Source organism: Eublepharis macularius, chromosome 10 (genome assembly GCF_028583425.1).
Source record: "Eublepharis macularius isolate TG4126 chromosome 10, MPM_Emac_v1.0, whole genome shotgun sequence".
NCBI classification, from domain to species: Eukaryota; Metazoa; Chordata; class Lepidosauria; order Squamata; family Eublepharidae; genus Eublepharis; species Eublepharis macularius.
Window position 1 is genome coordinate 77620829 of NC_072799.1, and position 18068 is coordinate 77638896.

The window sequence follows — 18068 nt, forward strand, 5'->3', positions numbered from 1 at the left end:
CATAAGACCAGGGCCTGGCGGGACTTGTTAACATTTTGCCGGGCCTGTAAGACGGAGTTGTTCCGCCAGGCATGTGGTTGATGCTAGGTGGTGCCCCCCCTAGTTGGGGGGGGAACCATATGCCCTCCCATGCAATGTCGTCGTCCATCTTTCACTTTTTGTTCTCGGAAGAATTACTGTATGGAACGTCCAAACCAATCGTGTGCTGCTTTGTTTCCTTGCTCTCTCTATGTGTGTGTATATATATATTATATATATATGTGTGTAATTTTTAATGATAAGATGTAGTATTTTAGAATTTTAATGATCGTTAAATGTGTTTTAAGTTGTGTTGTGATCCGCCCTGAGCCTGCTGATGTGGGGAGGGCGGAGTATAAATCCAATAAATTAAATTAAATTAAATTTTAGTAAGTTGAAGCTAATCATGTACTGTATACCTTGTTACATTACTGTGTATAGAAATATAGAACATATTATATTAAGAAAATTACACATAAACCAATTTTCATCTATTAGAATGCATTTTAATAGTCACTAGTGGATTCTCTGACCTGAAAAAGCACAGAAACACGCCCCCCCCGACTTACCTGGGGGCCTGGGTTGCGGGCTGCATGGAGGAGAGTAGGGAAAGCACGGCGGCCATGATGTAGTGAGGAGTGAGGGAAGCATGGAGGGCCTGGGGGGCACTTCTGCTGCGCCCTCTGGTCGGAGGAGCTGGCCCCTGCTCCTCAGCACTTGGCTTTTGGCCAGCATCCCGCCCAGCCCTCCCTTTTGTCACAACTTTGGAGCAAGCAGGCAGATTGGGCATTGGGCACCAATCCATTTGTGGGGAAACAGGGCCTGCAAGCTCAGTTTCCCTATTATGGGGATCCTCTTAAGGAGTCTGCGGAGTGAGGCATGGCAGGTGCATGCCCAGCTCAGGGGCTGTCAGATCCGCATCACTCCAAGGTGGCAGGGGATGACCCACTCAGGAGTGACATCCCACTGACATCCCACTGATTGTCATCCCATGGTTCCCCCCCCGGCATCGGTCTGATGGGGGCGTGAGGGTCATTGGCTGGCAGGCAGATCAGCTGATGCTCAGATCTGTGCCCTATGCTGCGCCAGTGCTCTGCAAGCTATAATATCAATAAAGTTGTGGCCACTTTCAACTCCAGCACTGTTGCCTGTTGTGTTTTGTCACCTTGCCCCCCCTCCGCTCTCCCCCCGCATTCAGCACAAGCCTGCAAACAAGGCCACACATATTGATATATATGCTAATCATTCTTATTACATTCACCTGTTAGCTGATTGTTGTAATGAAATTACTGCCAAGGTAGCAAGATTTTGCACCCTGGCTAGTCTAATCAGACAGAATATTATTACTTTTAAAAAGAAATTTTAACAACATTTTAATGATTTTATCTATTTAATTATATTGTTGTATTCAATCCCTAGATATGCTAGATATGTAACTAATGTATCTCTCATATATTATTGTATACTACTGACTTAGATTCTGATCCTGGATTGAAATAATAATAAACTGAAACTGATATATATGCTATGGGGAGGATTAAATAAGAAAATAAAAAGCTGCATTTTATGGATTACAATCTGTACATTTTCCAAGATGGCTCATCCCCTAATATAGGATATATTCCTTTATAGGATATATATTTACAGCCCTACAAATTGGGAAGCTTCATATAATGATTTACCGCAGTTTTCTTATTAGTAAGTTCAGTTAGCTAATACTCCTAACTATTTGCGGCATTTTGTGATGACCAGTACTGCATAAATACGGTGCAACATACTGAAGGTAATCTATAACTTTTAAAGTTAATCTTCTGTACAGTAGCCTATAGAACCTTACTTTTGAAAATAGGGTTTCTGCCCCTTCCCATGGGTGACAGGTATCTTAACTGTTATAAAGACAACAAACTGAGCTTTTGAAAACAGACCAGAATTTCAAAATGAGAAGGCTGCAAAAACACGTTTCCAAATTTTTGGCTGAAACATTCCTTTGTTCAGTTTGTAGCTGGGTGTACAGTAGACATGATTACTATACTGACAAAACTCCCATTTGTTGCAGCTGACTTTACTGTATGAGGAAGCATCAAAAGTGAATAAAGAAGAGATGCAAGTGAAGGTGATAATACCTTGAGAACTGATTCTGAATGTCAGTTACAGAGTGCCGCTTACAAGGATACTTTCCAAAGATAGGGCTGTGCAGAAATTTTAACAAGTATGTTTCTCAGAGAACATACATGTTCTGCAAAGCACTGAAACAGAACTTATTTACTTCATTCATAACTCACTTTTCCCCCAACGGGGATCTCCAAAATGGCTCACAATGGTCTCCCCTTCTAGAATGTGAATGATTACCGGGGAAAAGATTCATGATGACCGCAAACGACACTTAAAAACTGAGAATTTTTTCGCATTTGTACAGTAAACATACGCATCACCCAGATCAGAGCAGTTATTTGATTTACTGCATCCTACCAACAGTAATTTGAAGTGATATATCAGACATTCTGGCTAAACTGAGTCGTGATGAATTCCATTGAAAGCACTGGGAATGAAGTTGTCCATAACTAACTTGCTCTACAGCGTTCAATGGAAGGTACTTAATGTGACTAACTTCAGTTAGATTGAGACCAACACATACGATTCAGTGTATTATTTATTTATTAAACTGATCAGATGACCCACAAGGTACCCGCTCCACTATTCCACTTCTCTATAATAACCTTGAAAGCAATAAAAAATAGTAACAGTAAGCCTTCTAAACTCTATCAGACTTACTTACAAGTAGAAAGATGTAAACAGCACTGCTAGCATTGTTTCTGGACATAAAAGTTCTTGTACTGTCTGGAGAATAATTGTTTATACACCTTAAGCCAGAGCTGTACACGTTAACATTTTAAAAGGCAGCTCTGGAAGCAGGCCTAGCCGTGCAAGTCTCACAACATACCATCTTATCTATTTTGACTCTGCAGCCACATACATGTGACTCTCACAAGCAGGAGCACATGTGCACGTTCAGATGATTCGTATGATTAGCAAAATAGCAAAGAGTCCAGTAGCACCTTTAAGACTAACCAATTTTATTGTAGCATAAGCTTTCGAGAACCTCAGTTCTCTTCGTCAGATGCATCTGACAAAGAGAGCTGTGGTTCTCGAAAGCTTATGCTACAATAAAATTGGTTAGTCTTAAAGGTGCTACTGGACTCTACTATATGATTCGCAGACTGACACCCTTCTAAGTTCATTTGTAACTCTGCTTAGGATGGCACGGTGTATCACTTAACTCATATTAGCCAACATGAAACATCAATGCAATACTGGTAACAAAAGCTGGGCATTATTTTTATACAAAAGAACAAAATGGGAAGGAATTTCACAGTGAATCGTAAGAGACCCAGAGAATCTGATCTTTAGGCTTAAATATCTAGCCTGCTTTCTGCCAAGCCCATTAAGTACAGGTGGAAGGATTTCAGTTTATATACTTTTAATTAACCTCTCTCTGTGTACCGGTAAATCTGTACTGTACATATAACTGCATTTTATTTAGTGGGGTTTTTGTGACAGCTTATGGCTATACACAATAAATCGATTCATTTGTTTATATACTTTTATATAACTAATATCTCACTCTATATGCTTAATCTACAAATTCTTTTTAAAAGCCATTTAAGATCTGTCTGTTTTAAATAGGATGGCATTGTTACAACAATTTAGACATCAGAAAAAACTTCAAATGCCTTATCCATTTCAAAATAAGGATATAACACTTTCCCATTTCTTAGATTAAAAAAAAAAAGTTCTACGTTTTAACACTTACTCAGAAATCTTCTCTATTTGCTTTTCTCCCATCAAATTTAATTCCCAACCCACTTTTTCATTCCCCTGAAGCTATTCCTGGCAACTCCACAACTCCACATGTTGTTGGCAGGCAAAGCAAATGCACGGCTGCTAAGTTCTTGTACCTCTCAAAGATTTCACCTGCAAAGACTCAGCTGCTTTCATCCTGGCTCCTAGTCGCTTCATTTGTCTAGTGCAGCAATTCCTCCTTCAGATAAGGAGGCTGGCAAACAGCTCTCTTCCCAACATAGGCTGCAGCTGTGACTGCTGCCGACCGGACCAGCCAGAAGGGGCTGCCGGGGCGGCAGTGTGGAAAGAATGCTTCAGCATAGCACAAAACAAAACACTTCAGTAAGGCATCCTGAAATCACTCGAGCACTAACCAGTGGCACACGGTCAAAACCAGCCTGGAAGAGTTTTCTCTTGCTGCTTTTCCAGGCCACCAAAGGACAGCATTGCTGTGCCCTGAGTTTCCTGGCGTTATCTGTTAAATGAATTATTGTTTGGGCGGGGAGGAGAAAGCTATTCACTTCACACACGAAATGCAACAGCATCTTGATAAAATTACAAGCTACAATTTTTTAAAATTTTTTAAAGAAACTTTAACAAAGTAAACAAAATAGAGGAAGGGAGAGGAAAAAGGGGGGAAATACAGTTTTGCTGAAAACTTTACAATGGATTTTTTTTTAAATTACAGGACCCTCCAATTATATCCCACCAATCTTCTCCTTTCTGGCATTATATTCATGAGTCCCCCAGATATGCATATTCTATTCCACATTATATAAGCCCAGAAGAATGTGGAAAAATACCCTGTGGTCAACAATCAGTTCATTGTATGAACTTGCACACACGCGAGCACACACACACACATTCCCCTTCTCCCTCTCTCTCTCTCTCAGCGTTTCCTACCGTTCTAATTGCAGTTGGGATTCCTGATTCATCAACTGGGCCAATCCCTGAATAATGTGGAGCTTTAATGACTGTAACTTTCTTCTCTTCTTCAGAAGTTCTACAGATCGGTATTGTACTGGTAGTGCTGCCGCCGCCAACAGAATGCGCATGCTGGGAGTACGTCTCTGTGGATTCTACAAAGATAAGGTTAACAGGATGCTGCATAACCATTTAACTAGCATGCTGAAGTCTAGGTATTGTGTCAGGCACTTTCAAAGTCCCACAGCAATGTATGTGGCAAATGGGCACATGCTTTCGAAATGCTTCATAACATGACATTAAATGACATCTATCATTTTGCTCTGCGAGGAAGAGGAATTTAATGTGCTAAGGACTCTCTGGAAAAATCAATAATGCTAGGAAAAATGGAAGGCAGTAGGAAAACAGGAAGATGGCTGAACTCAATAAAAGAAGCCACGTCCTCCAGTTTGCAAGATCTGAGCAAGTCTGTTAATGATAGGACATTTGGGCGATCTTTCGTTCATAGGGTCACCATGGGTCAGAAGTGACTTGATGGCACTTAACACACACAACCTCTGGTGCTGAACTCAGAAACCAACAGAAAAAAAAATGCCCCTTATAAAATGGCAGGAGAATGGGTAAAGTGAATGACTGCAGAATAATTTCTTTCTAGGCAGAGTTCAGAAGTGAGAATGAGACAAATCCTGCCTGCAAGGTGGTATTTGATTTGGCACAAAAAGCACATGGCATTGACTGGAAAGGAGGGATGAGAACAGAAAACAAAAGAACACCAATTGTGGAAAATGAAAGAAAAGAGATGATTGCAGATGATGTTTAAAAAGAAGAAAAGTCCAAGGGCCCAGCCAAAAGTCATCCGTAGAGGATACAGGTTCTCTGTCTCTCCACGCCCCCCCCCTCATCCAGTGAAGGGTCGGACGGCAGACTTGGGCTCCACACCTCCGAACAGGGCACTGGTTCAGATTCAGACAGATGGAAGGGCATTGATGAATTCAGGATGGAGTGCTGTTGATGGTGTGCCCTTGGCTGTGCAAAGTTCAATATGAATCCCACAGATTCTGTTTTATAGGGCTCTCCCCAAACAATTTCCAGAGGTGGAGGCACTCCTTGGTACTACAAAGGGCACCTGTGCACACAACAGTTCTAGTGTAGGATCTGTTCACGTGCCTGATGGGTCAGGTCCGAGGGAGCTCAGGGCAGCTCTCCTTTCTCCTCCGAGGACCACACCAAATATGATCCTGAACAAGGAGGGGTGTGTGAGGTATCCATGACCTCTAAGTCTCCCACCTTCAGGTCTATAACAGGCCTTCTGTGGGAGCTCTGTTTATGCTTCGGCAAATGCTTCGTCTTGGATCTGGCCTTCTTCCTGGTGGTTCCAATTACTTCTGCTCCCTCAGATCTCTGCCTGCCAGGGCTCAGAGCTGAGTGTGAACCCCTAGAAGCAGGTGTCCATAAAGAAGCTGGATCCGATGCCAGATCCAATGGCTCTTTAGACTTGGAGCATTGTTGGATCTGGAACGGTGTCAGAGCCAATGAATTCGGCATACCCAAGGCCAGTTGGTATTAGTGGATCCTACATGTTGCCAGATCCAGTGCGCTCGGAGTACTGGAGGCCAATTGGTGTTGGCAGACCCGAGGTGGTGTCGGATCCAAAGGACTTGCTGCACTCCAGGTTGAGTGATGCTGTTGGATCTGACACAGCACACTTGGATCCGATGGGCTCGGAGCCTTCGATGGTGAGCCGGCTGGTGGGGTTGGGTCCAACTGATCAGCTACTAGTTCTGCAGGAGAAGCCTCAGCCGATTCAGTGGCTGGGCTACTTGCAACCTAGTGGCTCTTTCTGACAAGGCCTTAGGTGTGAAATTCTGGCAGTGTTTGCAAGAGCTTGCATTGTGACCCTCTCCCAAACAGACACGGCAAAGAGAATGTCTGTAGGTATTTTTGTATTGCACTGTGTGCATTTTTTAAATAGGACCTTTTTAGCCATTCTGATCGTCCCCTATCTTCCGTCTCTCACCAGATGAAGAAGTGACATGGACAGAGGAATGCTGCAAAGAACCTCTCTAACCTGTGGCAAAAGAGGAACTGAGGGTTGGGGGCATTGCTCCTCCCAGAGCTCTTGGAAGGGCAGATGCCATGTGGGACTGCACAGAAGACCAAAAATCAACCACTGGTAATGCGTTACTTACATTTCAAATACTGAATTATTAGAATAAGACATAAAGCTGGGGATTCTGAGCTTTTTAAAAGGAGGCAATCACTTTCTGCTAAACCAAGTATTTGGTAAAACCTAGGGTATTTCACTTTCAACGGAAATTTTTATTAGAAATGCCCAAATTAGTGTTTGGTATGTTGTACTGTTTCCCTAGTGGTTTTTAAAGAATTCATGTGTCATCCACTCTCTTTCTTGTTTAAATTTAAAAGTCCATAAATAATTTAGAACTAAACATATATGGTCAGGCATGCTGGTGAATATGAAATAGCTGAATATCTGAGCCTTTTTCCAAATAAACATAATACTAAACTTAGGGGAAAACTTGTGCAATCTAAGAGGGCCAAAAAGCATCTTTATGGATCAGTGGAATATTTAGTACGAATGTTCTCCCCTTCTTTTTGAAGGTAACATTTCCGAATCAGCTTTTCTACATCGTGCAACAATTTTTTAATAGAAGTACACTCTAAAAGTAAAAAGAGCATATTTAATAACCATTTTAAGAAGTTGATAAAAATTAAACATATGCAATTATTTTTTCAACTTACTGCATTTGAAAGGCGTTTTTTCACTGTTAGTGACACACCACATCTGATTTTTTTTGCATTATTTCTAATTTTTGTGATCCTAGTCCTATTAAATTGTTTGTTTGATGTCTCATGCTATTTGACTGCACTGTTTTACACTGTGTAATCTGCCTTGATGCTCAGTGAGAAAGGTGGGCTATAAACAAAGCAAAATCGAATCAACACAGTTGTTATTGTATTCAAGTATTGCAAGAGAGGGAGTTTTCACATGGCCAAGGAGTCAATTATTATTAGTACAGCTATAATCAGAAAGGAATTTTGCTAATTAAAGAAATCAAAACTATAACAGGCCATCTGATTCCAAAGACCCCTGAAATAATACTACTAAATTACTGGGAAGACCCAGGGATCCCACCTAATAGTCTAAATCTCATTTATTCACTCTTGGCACTCGCCAAATTGTCAATTGCTGCACAATGGAAACAGAAATCTGCCCCTTCAGTTGAAAGCTGGAAAGCCCGAATGTGGGATCATTTCATCATGCAGAAAATTACTGAACAAATAGCACAGAGGGAAAATCCAAATTACAAATCTTATTTCCTAGAACAGTGGCTTCCACTTTTGGAATACTTGACTAAAGAGGAAAAATGGACAAATAATAAGGTGAAACATGACCTCTACTTTTCTATGGCCTATCTTTAATTGTTATATACTTGTTTCTTAATATGAAGATACCTGGATATCAGAATTGAGAGATGTGACAATTCTGTTTCCCCTTTTGATTTTTGTCTTTTTCGGTTTTTGTTTTACACAGAAAAAGTTCACAAGTTTTATTGAATGTTTGTTGTTGTATTTTATACCCTGTTTGCATAGTTATACTTACAATAAAATATAATTTCAAAAAAAAAAAGAAAGGAATTTTGCCATAGGCAATGTGCACTGGTAAGCCTGAATAACTTTTCCATGGTGTTTGGCTTGGCTTGGCTTGTTTGCTGGAGTTATCACAAGCAAGCAGCATAAGCTGTGTATCCTATAACAGTCCTATCATTTTCTCTTAAAAACCCCCTCTTCTGCCCGTGTTGCTTATTTAAAAATAAAAGAGCTTATGGCTCATTTTCAACAACCCAAAGTAAAAGATCCTATGTGGCCCCTGCATTTGAGAATTCTCTGTTAATAACAACAATGACAACATTCGATTTATATACCGCCTTTCAGGACAACTTAATGCCCACTCAGAGCGGTTTACACAGTATGTTGTTATTTTCCCCACAACAAAACACCCTGTGAGGTGGGTGGGGCTGAGAGAACTCCTAGAAGCTGTGACTGACCCAAGTTCACCCAGCTGGCTTCAAGTGGAGGAGTGGGGAATCAAACCCGGTACTCCAGATTAGAGTCCCTCCCTCTTAACTACTACATCAAACTGTTGAAGGCATCTTTAGCATACTACGTGTAATTCGGGGTGTTCGATCTATATACAGTGTGGTTCTGATTTTTCTTAAGGTGCCTGTGTGGGTAACATCTTCTTTATTAAGATGGTATGCTTCCTGCTTTGCTATCTCTGTATGATCAATTGTAGTCATTGTACAATGTGCAAGAAACTTTTCTTTTTTTCAAACAAAGCATGAAGTTCATGTGGGAAACTCACCCATCGTCCTGCTATGCTGTAGGAGAACTGTGCTTGAATTGAGTGAGGTTGGTGGGGAATATGCCAAGGAAGGGGAGAACGGCCTTTGAAAGTGACTCATTGGGCTGACAGCTGAGCTAGAGGTCCCATTCACTGTTACATGAGCCTAAGGAAAAAGACAAAAACATATCAGCTAAACTAAGAATTGGAAGAATCTCATAGACTCAAAACACAAAACATGTAATATAAATGACAATAATCAGTTCTCAGTTATTTAGTCACAAACGTGATCAGTATTCCCATCTAACCTCCTTTCCCTCCCAAATGAAATAAAACAAGGTAGAAGCATGGGAAGACATCAAGAACTCATCAGTAAAGGCAGCAATTGTATGAATGCAGAATAAAAGTCGCAGTTCTTTTCTTACACTCTGCATTAACTCATATTGCCATTCAAGTATGGACAAGGGAAAAGGATGCCCACTGGAGAAGCTGCAATCTACCTGAAGTGTTAAGGCTTACCCCTGGATATAAAGGAAAACCATAGAGCTATTGTCAAGTTAAAATGTCACACTTCTAACAATTCCAATTTTCCTTTTGCAAAATTACAATCAATGCTAATATTTCAGCCATGCCTTGATTTATTAAGAATACACAGCTGCATTTTTTCCACCACTTCATATGATACCATTCTATAAAATCTAAATAAACCAGGAAGACTAGATATCTCCTTTATACACCAGTGAGAACAGACATAAAAAGGTAAATTTGTGTGGTACACCTGTCTGTTCTAAGTTCCTGATTGATATGGGCTTGTAACACTTCTACATGGCAAGAAAGAAATACGGCAACTTTCCAATCTTAAATACCTTGAAGACTTTCACTAAGTTGAATTGGAACTCATACTTAGGAATATGAACTCATTTAGTTGAATAGGAACTCATATTTAGGATTTTAGGATTATGTTTTGTTAGGTTAGTTTGAAACTTTTTGGCGTTAAATACCACAACATTTTAGTATCTTCGGCAAAATGGTTCTTCCTTCAGGAAAATGTTTTAGAAATTAAAATATTGTGATTTTGCAGCAACAAGAACAACATGTTAAATATTGGACATACTCCAGCTTGCCTGGTTTTAGGTGCTAAATAAACCTTTCACTTGAGATGAGGAAGAACTGATTCGAAAGAAGTTGTGTCACTCCCCCCCCCCCCCCCACATATATATAATACATTTGTTCCTGGATTACGGACTTATGCATAAAGACATTATTTATCTATTCTTAGTCACTTCCCTGAAATTGCTCTAAAGAAAATGCAGTCCTGGAAAAAAACAATTGCACGTTTGTAGAACGTGAATGTAAGATTATTCACACTTTCATTCCTGTAAGACAAAAGTGCTTAAAAAGGGAACTGTTAGTTAGAGGAAGAGCTAAAACAGAAGCGACTTCATGCAGTCAGGGATCACAGCTAGTGGAAGGCAAAAGTTGTGTTAAGTGCTGTTCTTATCAAAGGTATCAAAATTCAACTAAGAGGCACATTCTGCTTCTGCTACTGATTTTTCAGTATGGTTTGACAGGTTCTGCAGCTTGAGTATTCTTTCTGCAGGGACACTTATCAAGCATTTGAAAGATTCCATGCGCCAGCTCTTTTCAGCACAGCGGGACTGAAGAATTGCTGCAGGGTTTTCCTTCCCGCCTCGTTTAAGCTAGAGCAAAACCCCAGAGCCTGTTTCAGTGCCCGAGAACACATGCAGTTGGATTGAACATGAGGATGTCTCTTAAGCGTGTGTGCAAACAGCCTCTCCTTCACTATTACGAGCAGCTTGAACACATGAGTCTGCCTTACACTGAATCGGGCTGTTGGTCCATCAAGACTCTTGGTCCACTTATAGGCCTCCGTTATAGGCCTTCTGCATCACCTACCGTTTCCGTTATTGGCCTTTCGCATCACCTACCACCTGATCCTTGTAATTGGAGATGCTGGGGATTGAACCTGGGACATTCTGCATGCTAAGCAGATGCTCTGCCACTAAGTCACGCCCCCTCCCGTAATTCCATTGCAATTAGCTTTGTCCACCTCTGGGTTGTGAAATTCTTGGAGATTTGAAGGTAGAGACTGTGGCTATAGTGTCAGGGATAATGCCTCACGTTAGCCGGGAAGCGTAGCTGGCAGAGATCACTCCTCAGAGGGTTTGTTAATTTCATCAGAGTTTTCGGGAGGTGAAGATGAACTTAAGAAATCCTCTGAGGAACGATCTCTGCCAGTTGGTGTAGAGAGGTGAAATTGAGAGCCTTTGGCTCTGTCTTTTAAAACTACGCTTCCCCGCTAACATTGCGTCTCCTTTCACTTGAGTGTTCTCTTGTAAGATATCTCATGTAGAGAGACTTTATAATGCCATGGAACCCAGCCTCCAAAGCAGCCATTTTATTGAAGAGAACTTATTGTTCCCATATTGTTGTGAGGATAATATCAACAGACTTTGTAAACTACTCTGAGTGGGTGTTAAGTTGTCCTGAAGGGCGGTATATAAATCAAATGTTCCTGTTATTGTTGTTATTATTACTGATTACAGTAGCCTGGAGATCAGTTTTAATTCCAGGAGATCTCCAGGAACCACCTGGAGGCTGGCAACCATTGTTCGTGGGGAGAGAGCATGAATGAACATGGTCAGCAGAGTCTAAAAGAAAGAACAGTGTATAAAGATGGTTAAAAAGTGCCTCTTATGACCACTGCAAACTGCTCTTCCAACAAGAAGTGTGATCTGATGGCAATCATTTACCTGTCCAACAAAATGTTTCCGGTCTGATTATGTTTATGCCCAGGATGAAGTGAGTTTTTTCCACTCACGAAACGGGTTAATAACATTTTGCCTGCAAACTCCCGTTGGCGACTATTAAATAATCATTCCCACTCTGGACCGTGAAAGAACAAACAACTTGCACAAGTCTCCCTTCCCACCGGCTTTCTTCACTGTATTCAGCATTTGCACTTTAAAATCTTCTAATATATTCCGGACGGTGAAGATTCAGTTTATAAATGGATGGACTCTGAGATTTTGAAATTGTGACGATTCATTGGATGGACTTTGTATTTTGTAAATGTATTTATTATGCATGTTATACTTAATTAGCACTTTTGCACCTTGCACTTTGAAAAATATATATAATTAATTTACAGAATTCTGGTTCCCCGGTTTGTTGGTTTTCTCAGTTTAGACCTGGGGCCGCCCTTTGTATTTTTTCCAATGTGAGAGTGTAGCAAAGCAATAAAGAAGCGATTTTGCCTCAATGCATCCTATCCCTCAATTCCATCACCACATTTAAAATACCAATGTCGCATCGCCCCCTTCCCCCACGAAATGCATTAGCAACGACTGCTTATTATACTCCGTGTTTTGGGTGAGAAAGTATTTCTTGTTGGTTCTACAACACTGCCGCGTCCAAATTTATCTGTCTCTGCAACTTCCTTCAAAGTGATGGAATTAAAGGTCCAGGCTGATTTGAACAACGGCACCTCTGTTCCTAGAGAGTAAAACCTTGTAATCATATATTGTTTGATATACATTGCCTGAATATAGGCAGTGCAAAATAACACAACTGTACATTTCAAGTACCTTTATATTATGGTATGGCGCTTAAAATTTCCATATGAAGAAAAAAAAATCACCTCACAGAACCTGAGTACTTAATGATCAGCACATTTATTTAAAATGAAATGGGGTGAAAAAGAATAGCTTTCCGTCCCCCCCCCCCCGCCCTTTGGAATCCTGACTGAACAAACGGAGGAGGAAAGAGGAAGGATAATTACATGAGAGCCGGTAGCAGCGGTGGTTAAGGTGGTGCCATCTGACACGGCAGACATCTGGCTCAGAGTTGGGGAAGGTGTTTCAGAACGGTCAGTAGTATCATAGTGACAACTCTGCAGTTCGTCTAGAATGGCCGTGCAGGACTCGCTCGCCGTGCAAGAGGAGTACTCACTCATGGCCGAGTCTGTCATGACAGAGGCCGTCTCAGTCCTATGGATAATATTGTCAGGAGGAGCTAAGAACGGGTATGCATATGAGAAGCGTGACAGGGCCAGGGTTCTATAAAAGCGTGAAGGCCAAAAGTCATCACGTGCTGGCAAAATAAATGATGTTACGTGGGTGCCACTGTCGGGTGAGAGAGAGGGTCTGTTAATCGATACCAGAGGAGGAGGAGGAGGAGGAGGAGGAGGAGGAGGCAGTGGTGACGCTTCAGCTGAAGTTTGTCTGTGGGTCTGTGAAGCATTTACCTCCATCACATGGGCAGTTACTTTCTGGTTTCCAAGCTGAGTTTTGAGAAACAAAAAATAAGAAAACATATTACTAAACTTATTCTTTTTTTTTTTAAACCCTTTTCCTTACACTTTTGCTGTGTGCAGGAATATAAGGGGGATAAACACATTGTTTTCTAGCACTCTAGCAGTCTTAGGAAGTTCACAAACAGATTAGGAAAGAAAGAAACTGTATCAAAAAAGAAAACAAACTAAGTGAATTTATCAAGTATTAACAGAAGCAATGCCAGAAACTGCAGTGTGTTGGAATAAACATTCATGTTGGTTTCCAAGACTTGAATTGTTAGAGGTTTTGTTTAAATTAAGTGCCTATAATGATTATTAGAGTTCGTTTTTTTAACCACAAAACTGCATCTGCCTATTTGGCCAAAATAAGCTTAATCTTCAAAGCAGTCCATAATCTATACTTCCACAGAAGTAAGATGCACGTTTCGTTTTTTTGACTGATCTAGATTTCCAGCACCGGAGACCTTTATTATAAAATCACTAAGGCTGTAATCCTATGCACATAGAAATAACAGCCATTAAACTTGGTGGAATTTCTGTCAAAAGATGCATAGGATTTGCCTGTCTGCCCTACATCCCGTACGGTGTAAAAGAACTTGACGGTTAGAAATTAGAAGAGGGACTGAGACAGTGAAGGGTTACTCCTGATGCTGCAGAAATGCCCGTGTTACTCTGAAAATATTGTCAACTACACAGGAAACAACTTAATGACAGCATGAGACACCACTACGGGTGTCCCTGAACTCAGGGAAGATTCTCCTGTTTGATCATCACAACAAACATTAGAGATAAGCCTTAAGACTGGTACATCAGCAATATATGCATCCATCAACTGATCAAAGAACAAGAGATCTTTAAAATGTTCCATGTTTCTGTTCCATGTCATTTCCAACTCCATTCTTTCCTGTACAGCAACTGATGTATCACTCCAAACTGCTTGAGCTGGGAAGAAGGAAGGCAACGAAGGCAGGACAGGCGAGGCTCTGTTCTTCTGCCCTTCAGTTTTAATACACAGAGAGGAAGTTCTTCCTTTGTACTGGGTTTGCATGTGTGGCCCCTTCCCGATTAGCACAGGATACTGGGGGCAGCTCGGGCATCTGCCCCATCCTATCAGTATCTGGCAGTTTTCTGCAGGTATGTTATTTATTGCAAGGAGAGTGGAGAAAGCTCTGGAAATTAATCTTGGAAGGCATTTAAGAAGAAAATAAGTGTCCAATGAAGAGTCTTTGGAATTCTAATTAGGGGACAGTTAGGACAGTCCCCCCCAGGGGGTTGATGGATCCAGAGGGGTTCCTGATGTCTCTTGGGAATTTTCCATTCTATAAAGTTTGTAGACCTGTTGCAGCCCTGGTTGACCTGTGGAGTACAAAGACACGATTGCCCCTGGGGGCCAAGCTACAAGTGACGAATGACACTTGAATGGCAAGTGAACAGACTCACGTATTGTGCGCCCAGTGGTGATCAAGTGGAGTGCAAGTGGAGTGCAAATGAACACGTGAGTCTGTTCACTTGCCGTTCAAGTGTCATTCGTCACTTGTAGCTTGGCTCTGAGTGCCCTCTTTCCTTCCGTAGAGTTTGGAATGCCCCTTGGATGATGAAATGGTTGAGCCAGATGGTTAGAGCACAAGTGGAAATGAATGCGACTAAACACAGGGCCGATTCCACATGGCTTACCTGAAGCCATGTGTTGTGGAACATGCCGGAAAAAACGCGGAAGATCACATTTTGTCACGTGAGTTTTGCGCGATATCGCGCAAAACTTGCGTGAGAAAACACGATCTTCTGCGTTTTTTCCGGCATGTTCCGCAACATCCCAGCTTCAGGTAAGCCATGTGGAATCGGCCCAGGTGAGAGCACATTATCGTGCCTTCTCTGTGGCTGCAACGGCAGTGAAACGAGCTCACTTTTCCGCCACCATTGTGTCTCCGCAATGCTATTTAGCGGAGCTTTTCCAAGTTGTGAGGGGGCTTTTATCTCAAGGATGGAGGATGCTGACTTCGAAAACACAACCGTAGTGTGATTCCTTTGCAAGTCATTTTGCAGATAAAATTGTCAAAAAGTTGTACCATTTAAAAAATAAGAACAACTAAAAGGTAGCTAGCACCTTTAAACACTAGCTTTAAATACTATGGGTATGACTGAAAAACAGGGTAGAGAACTTTATTTTAAATGTTTTTGTAATGATAATCATAAATATTGCCATAATAAAATGTAACTAACAAGTAATATTTATAAAACTCAAAAGCAAGGGATCTCAAGTGGCCTATCTGTAGGTGTATTCATGTTAATGAAGGAACATGTGTTCCTCAAGAGCAGAACTTGCCTACTGCATACACAGAGTGTTTTTTTTACTTATAAAAGGTAGCAGCAGTCCATGCACATTTCTAATACTGGAACAAGGACAATATATAGAAGGCATGGAAATCTGCACATAACCTGCCCCTCCGCCAACACAGTACAGCTACTATAAACTACGCAGCCAAGGAGTTCATAAAATCAAATGAAAACCAACACTGAAACCCTAGGCTTAATAACTCTGGAGCAGAGGTGGAAAGCAAGCAGGTATGGGCAGGAGCACAGATAAGAGAGTGGCCAGAGCGGTACTTCCCATCTTCTGTTTTGAGCCCACCAAGTTAGAACTGGTAAAAAAAAAAACATTATCCCTGCTCTGGAGTCACTTTGTCAATATGAATAGCAATGTGACAAATGAAATGGATCTATGACTGTAGCCCCAATATTTGACAAGATTCATCCTGAAATAAGTTTTGTTTGCAACAAAAAAACATAGCATTGTGGAGGAACCTGCCATTGCCAGAAGGATGAGCAATTTAAAAAATAACAACAATGGGAAAGGCAACAACTGCTATCATCTGTACCTCCATCTTCTGTGGTTTATGCAACATACCACTCGAGTAATAATTCTGGCTAATAACCCTAAGCAGAACCATGACCTTCTCAGTCCACTGATTTCAATGGACCTAGAAGCATGTAACTTTGCTTAGGACCACACTGTTAAATTTGCAACTTACTATTTGGGTTCGCTGCTTCTTTGCAGACCACCACATTTTTAAATGTTATAGCTACAGTTGCTGGACGTTCTCCCTCCCTGAACCGGAACCTGGGGAGGGGGGGGGGGACACACAGATATTCACCCTCAGGACATTCTTCCCCGCATGATGACATCACTTCTGGAAGTGACGTCACCATGCCTGGCTATGCAGGCCCCAGCTCTCGAGTCTCTGAGAGGCAGAGCCACGCAGCTGGGGGCCAGTGGTGGGAAGCTGCCCTGGCCAGCCCAGCTCTCCCAAAGGCGCGCCACTCGACAGGGAGCGGAGAGGCAGAGGCGCTGTGGGCCCAGCCTGTGAGCAGTTCTGGCCCCCAGGCTAAGTCCACTCATGTCTGTTCTGTGGCAGTGAGTGGGTTGGCTTCCTCGATGCTGTGCTGCTCCTTCCCCTTCCTTGTCTTCCCCTTCCTTCTCTTCTCCTCCCTCCCCCGGGTGTCTGGAATTTTGAGTATGTTTCTCCCGAACTGTCCAAGAAAAAATGGACTGTCTGGGTGAACCTGGCAACCCTAGTTACAACTGATACATAGGAGTGGCTACTTAAAAGACTGCTGAACTAAAACTCAACTCAGGTAACGAGAAGTAGAGTGTAGAGAGTATCTCAGGGATACAGAACAAATGGTAGCACTGTCTGCTTTTTACCTAGCAACGCATCACCAACTCTTTTCAAATTGCTCAGTACCTTGTTCAGAACAGCTATGCTCTAATACAGAAGGAGTTTTATTTCAATAGTGGTTACTGCTGGCTCTGACACATCTCTTTGGCCTTTTCTTTCGTTATTTTTACGCTGTTTTGCATACCTACAAAAGTGTATCAAGCAGCGCTAATGATTTGTTGTTCACGGTTTAAGAATCATTGCACTAGCATATGAGCCTCTTATGGTTAGGTTCTTGTTACCAAATGTAAGAGTATCTCTACACAAGACTTCTGATGTGTTCTTCACGTGTCAGGAGATGCAATGAAGCGTAGTTTTAAAAGACAGAGCCAGAGGAGATCACTCTGGAAGGGATGGATTCCCTCACAGCCCCCCGCCGCCTCTGGTGTGTCGAACTGTCTCCCATTCCAGAGCCTTTGCCCTGCTGAGGCTTGGTTAATTCAAAGTTTTAAGCAGCAGGCGGGCAGGGCAAAGGCTCCACAATGGGAAACAGTTCGACACACCAGAGGCTGTGAGAGAATCCATCCCCTCCGGAGCGATCTCTGCTACTTTGTCTTTTAAAACTATGCTTCCTGGCTAACATTGCATCTCCTGGCACTTGACGAACATGTGCCCAGGCATCTTGTGTAGAGAGACTCTTAGTAACCATCTTCCAAAAGCTAGGACTGAAGCCGATTGTCTCTGACATCCATTTCATACTCTGGACAAAACAAGACTGCAGGCATTATTTTTTAAAAGAAGTATTTTCTCTCAAACTGCATTTCCACTTTTTGGGAGCAGTAATGTAACCATTGTTTTCATTCGTTTCTCACATGGTGAGATCTGACATCCTGGGACTTAGTGTAGCCATTTTCTGGAATGTAGGAAATCCGATTTTATTATGTGGGTCATA

At 41.8% G+C, this 18068-nt stretch overlaps 1 protein-coding gene across 3 annotated transcripts in view; it reads right to left on the bottom strand.

Annotated features, from left to right (window-relative positions):
• SORBS2 (sorbin and SH3 domain containing 2) overlaps positions 1–18068 on the bottom strand; it is a 147026-nt gene that overhangs the window by 76868 nt on the left and 52090 nt on the right. For 2 of the 3 annotated variants that reach the window (XM_054989734.1, XM_054989733.1), the window contains exons 7-8: positions 9167–9311; positions 4762–4937 (exon numbers count right to left, since the gene is read on the bottom strand). In XM_054989734.1, the coding sequence (XP_054845709.1) occupies positions 4762–4937; positions 9167–9311 (321 nt within the window). Of the gene's footprint in view, positions 1–4761; positions 4938–9166; positions 9312–12947; positions 13449–18068 lie in introns of all 3 variants that reach the window. The other variant, XM_054989732.1, reaches the window with a different exon arrangement.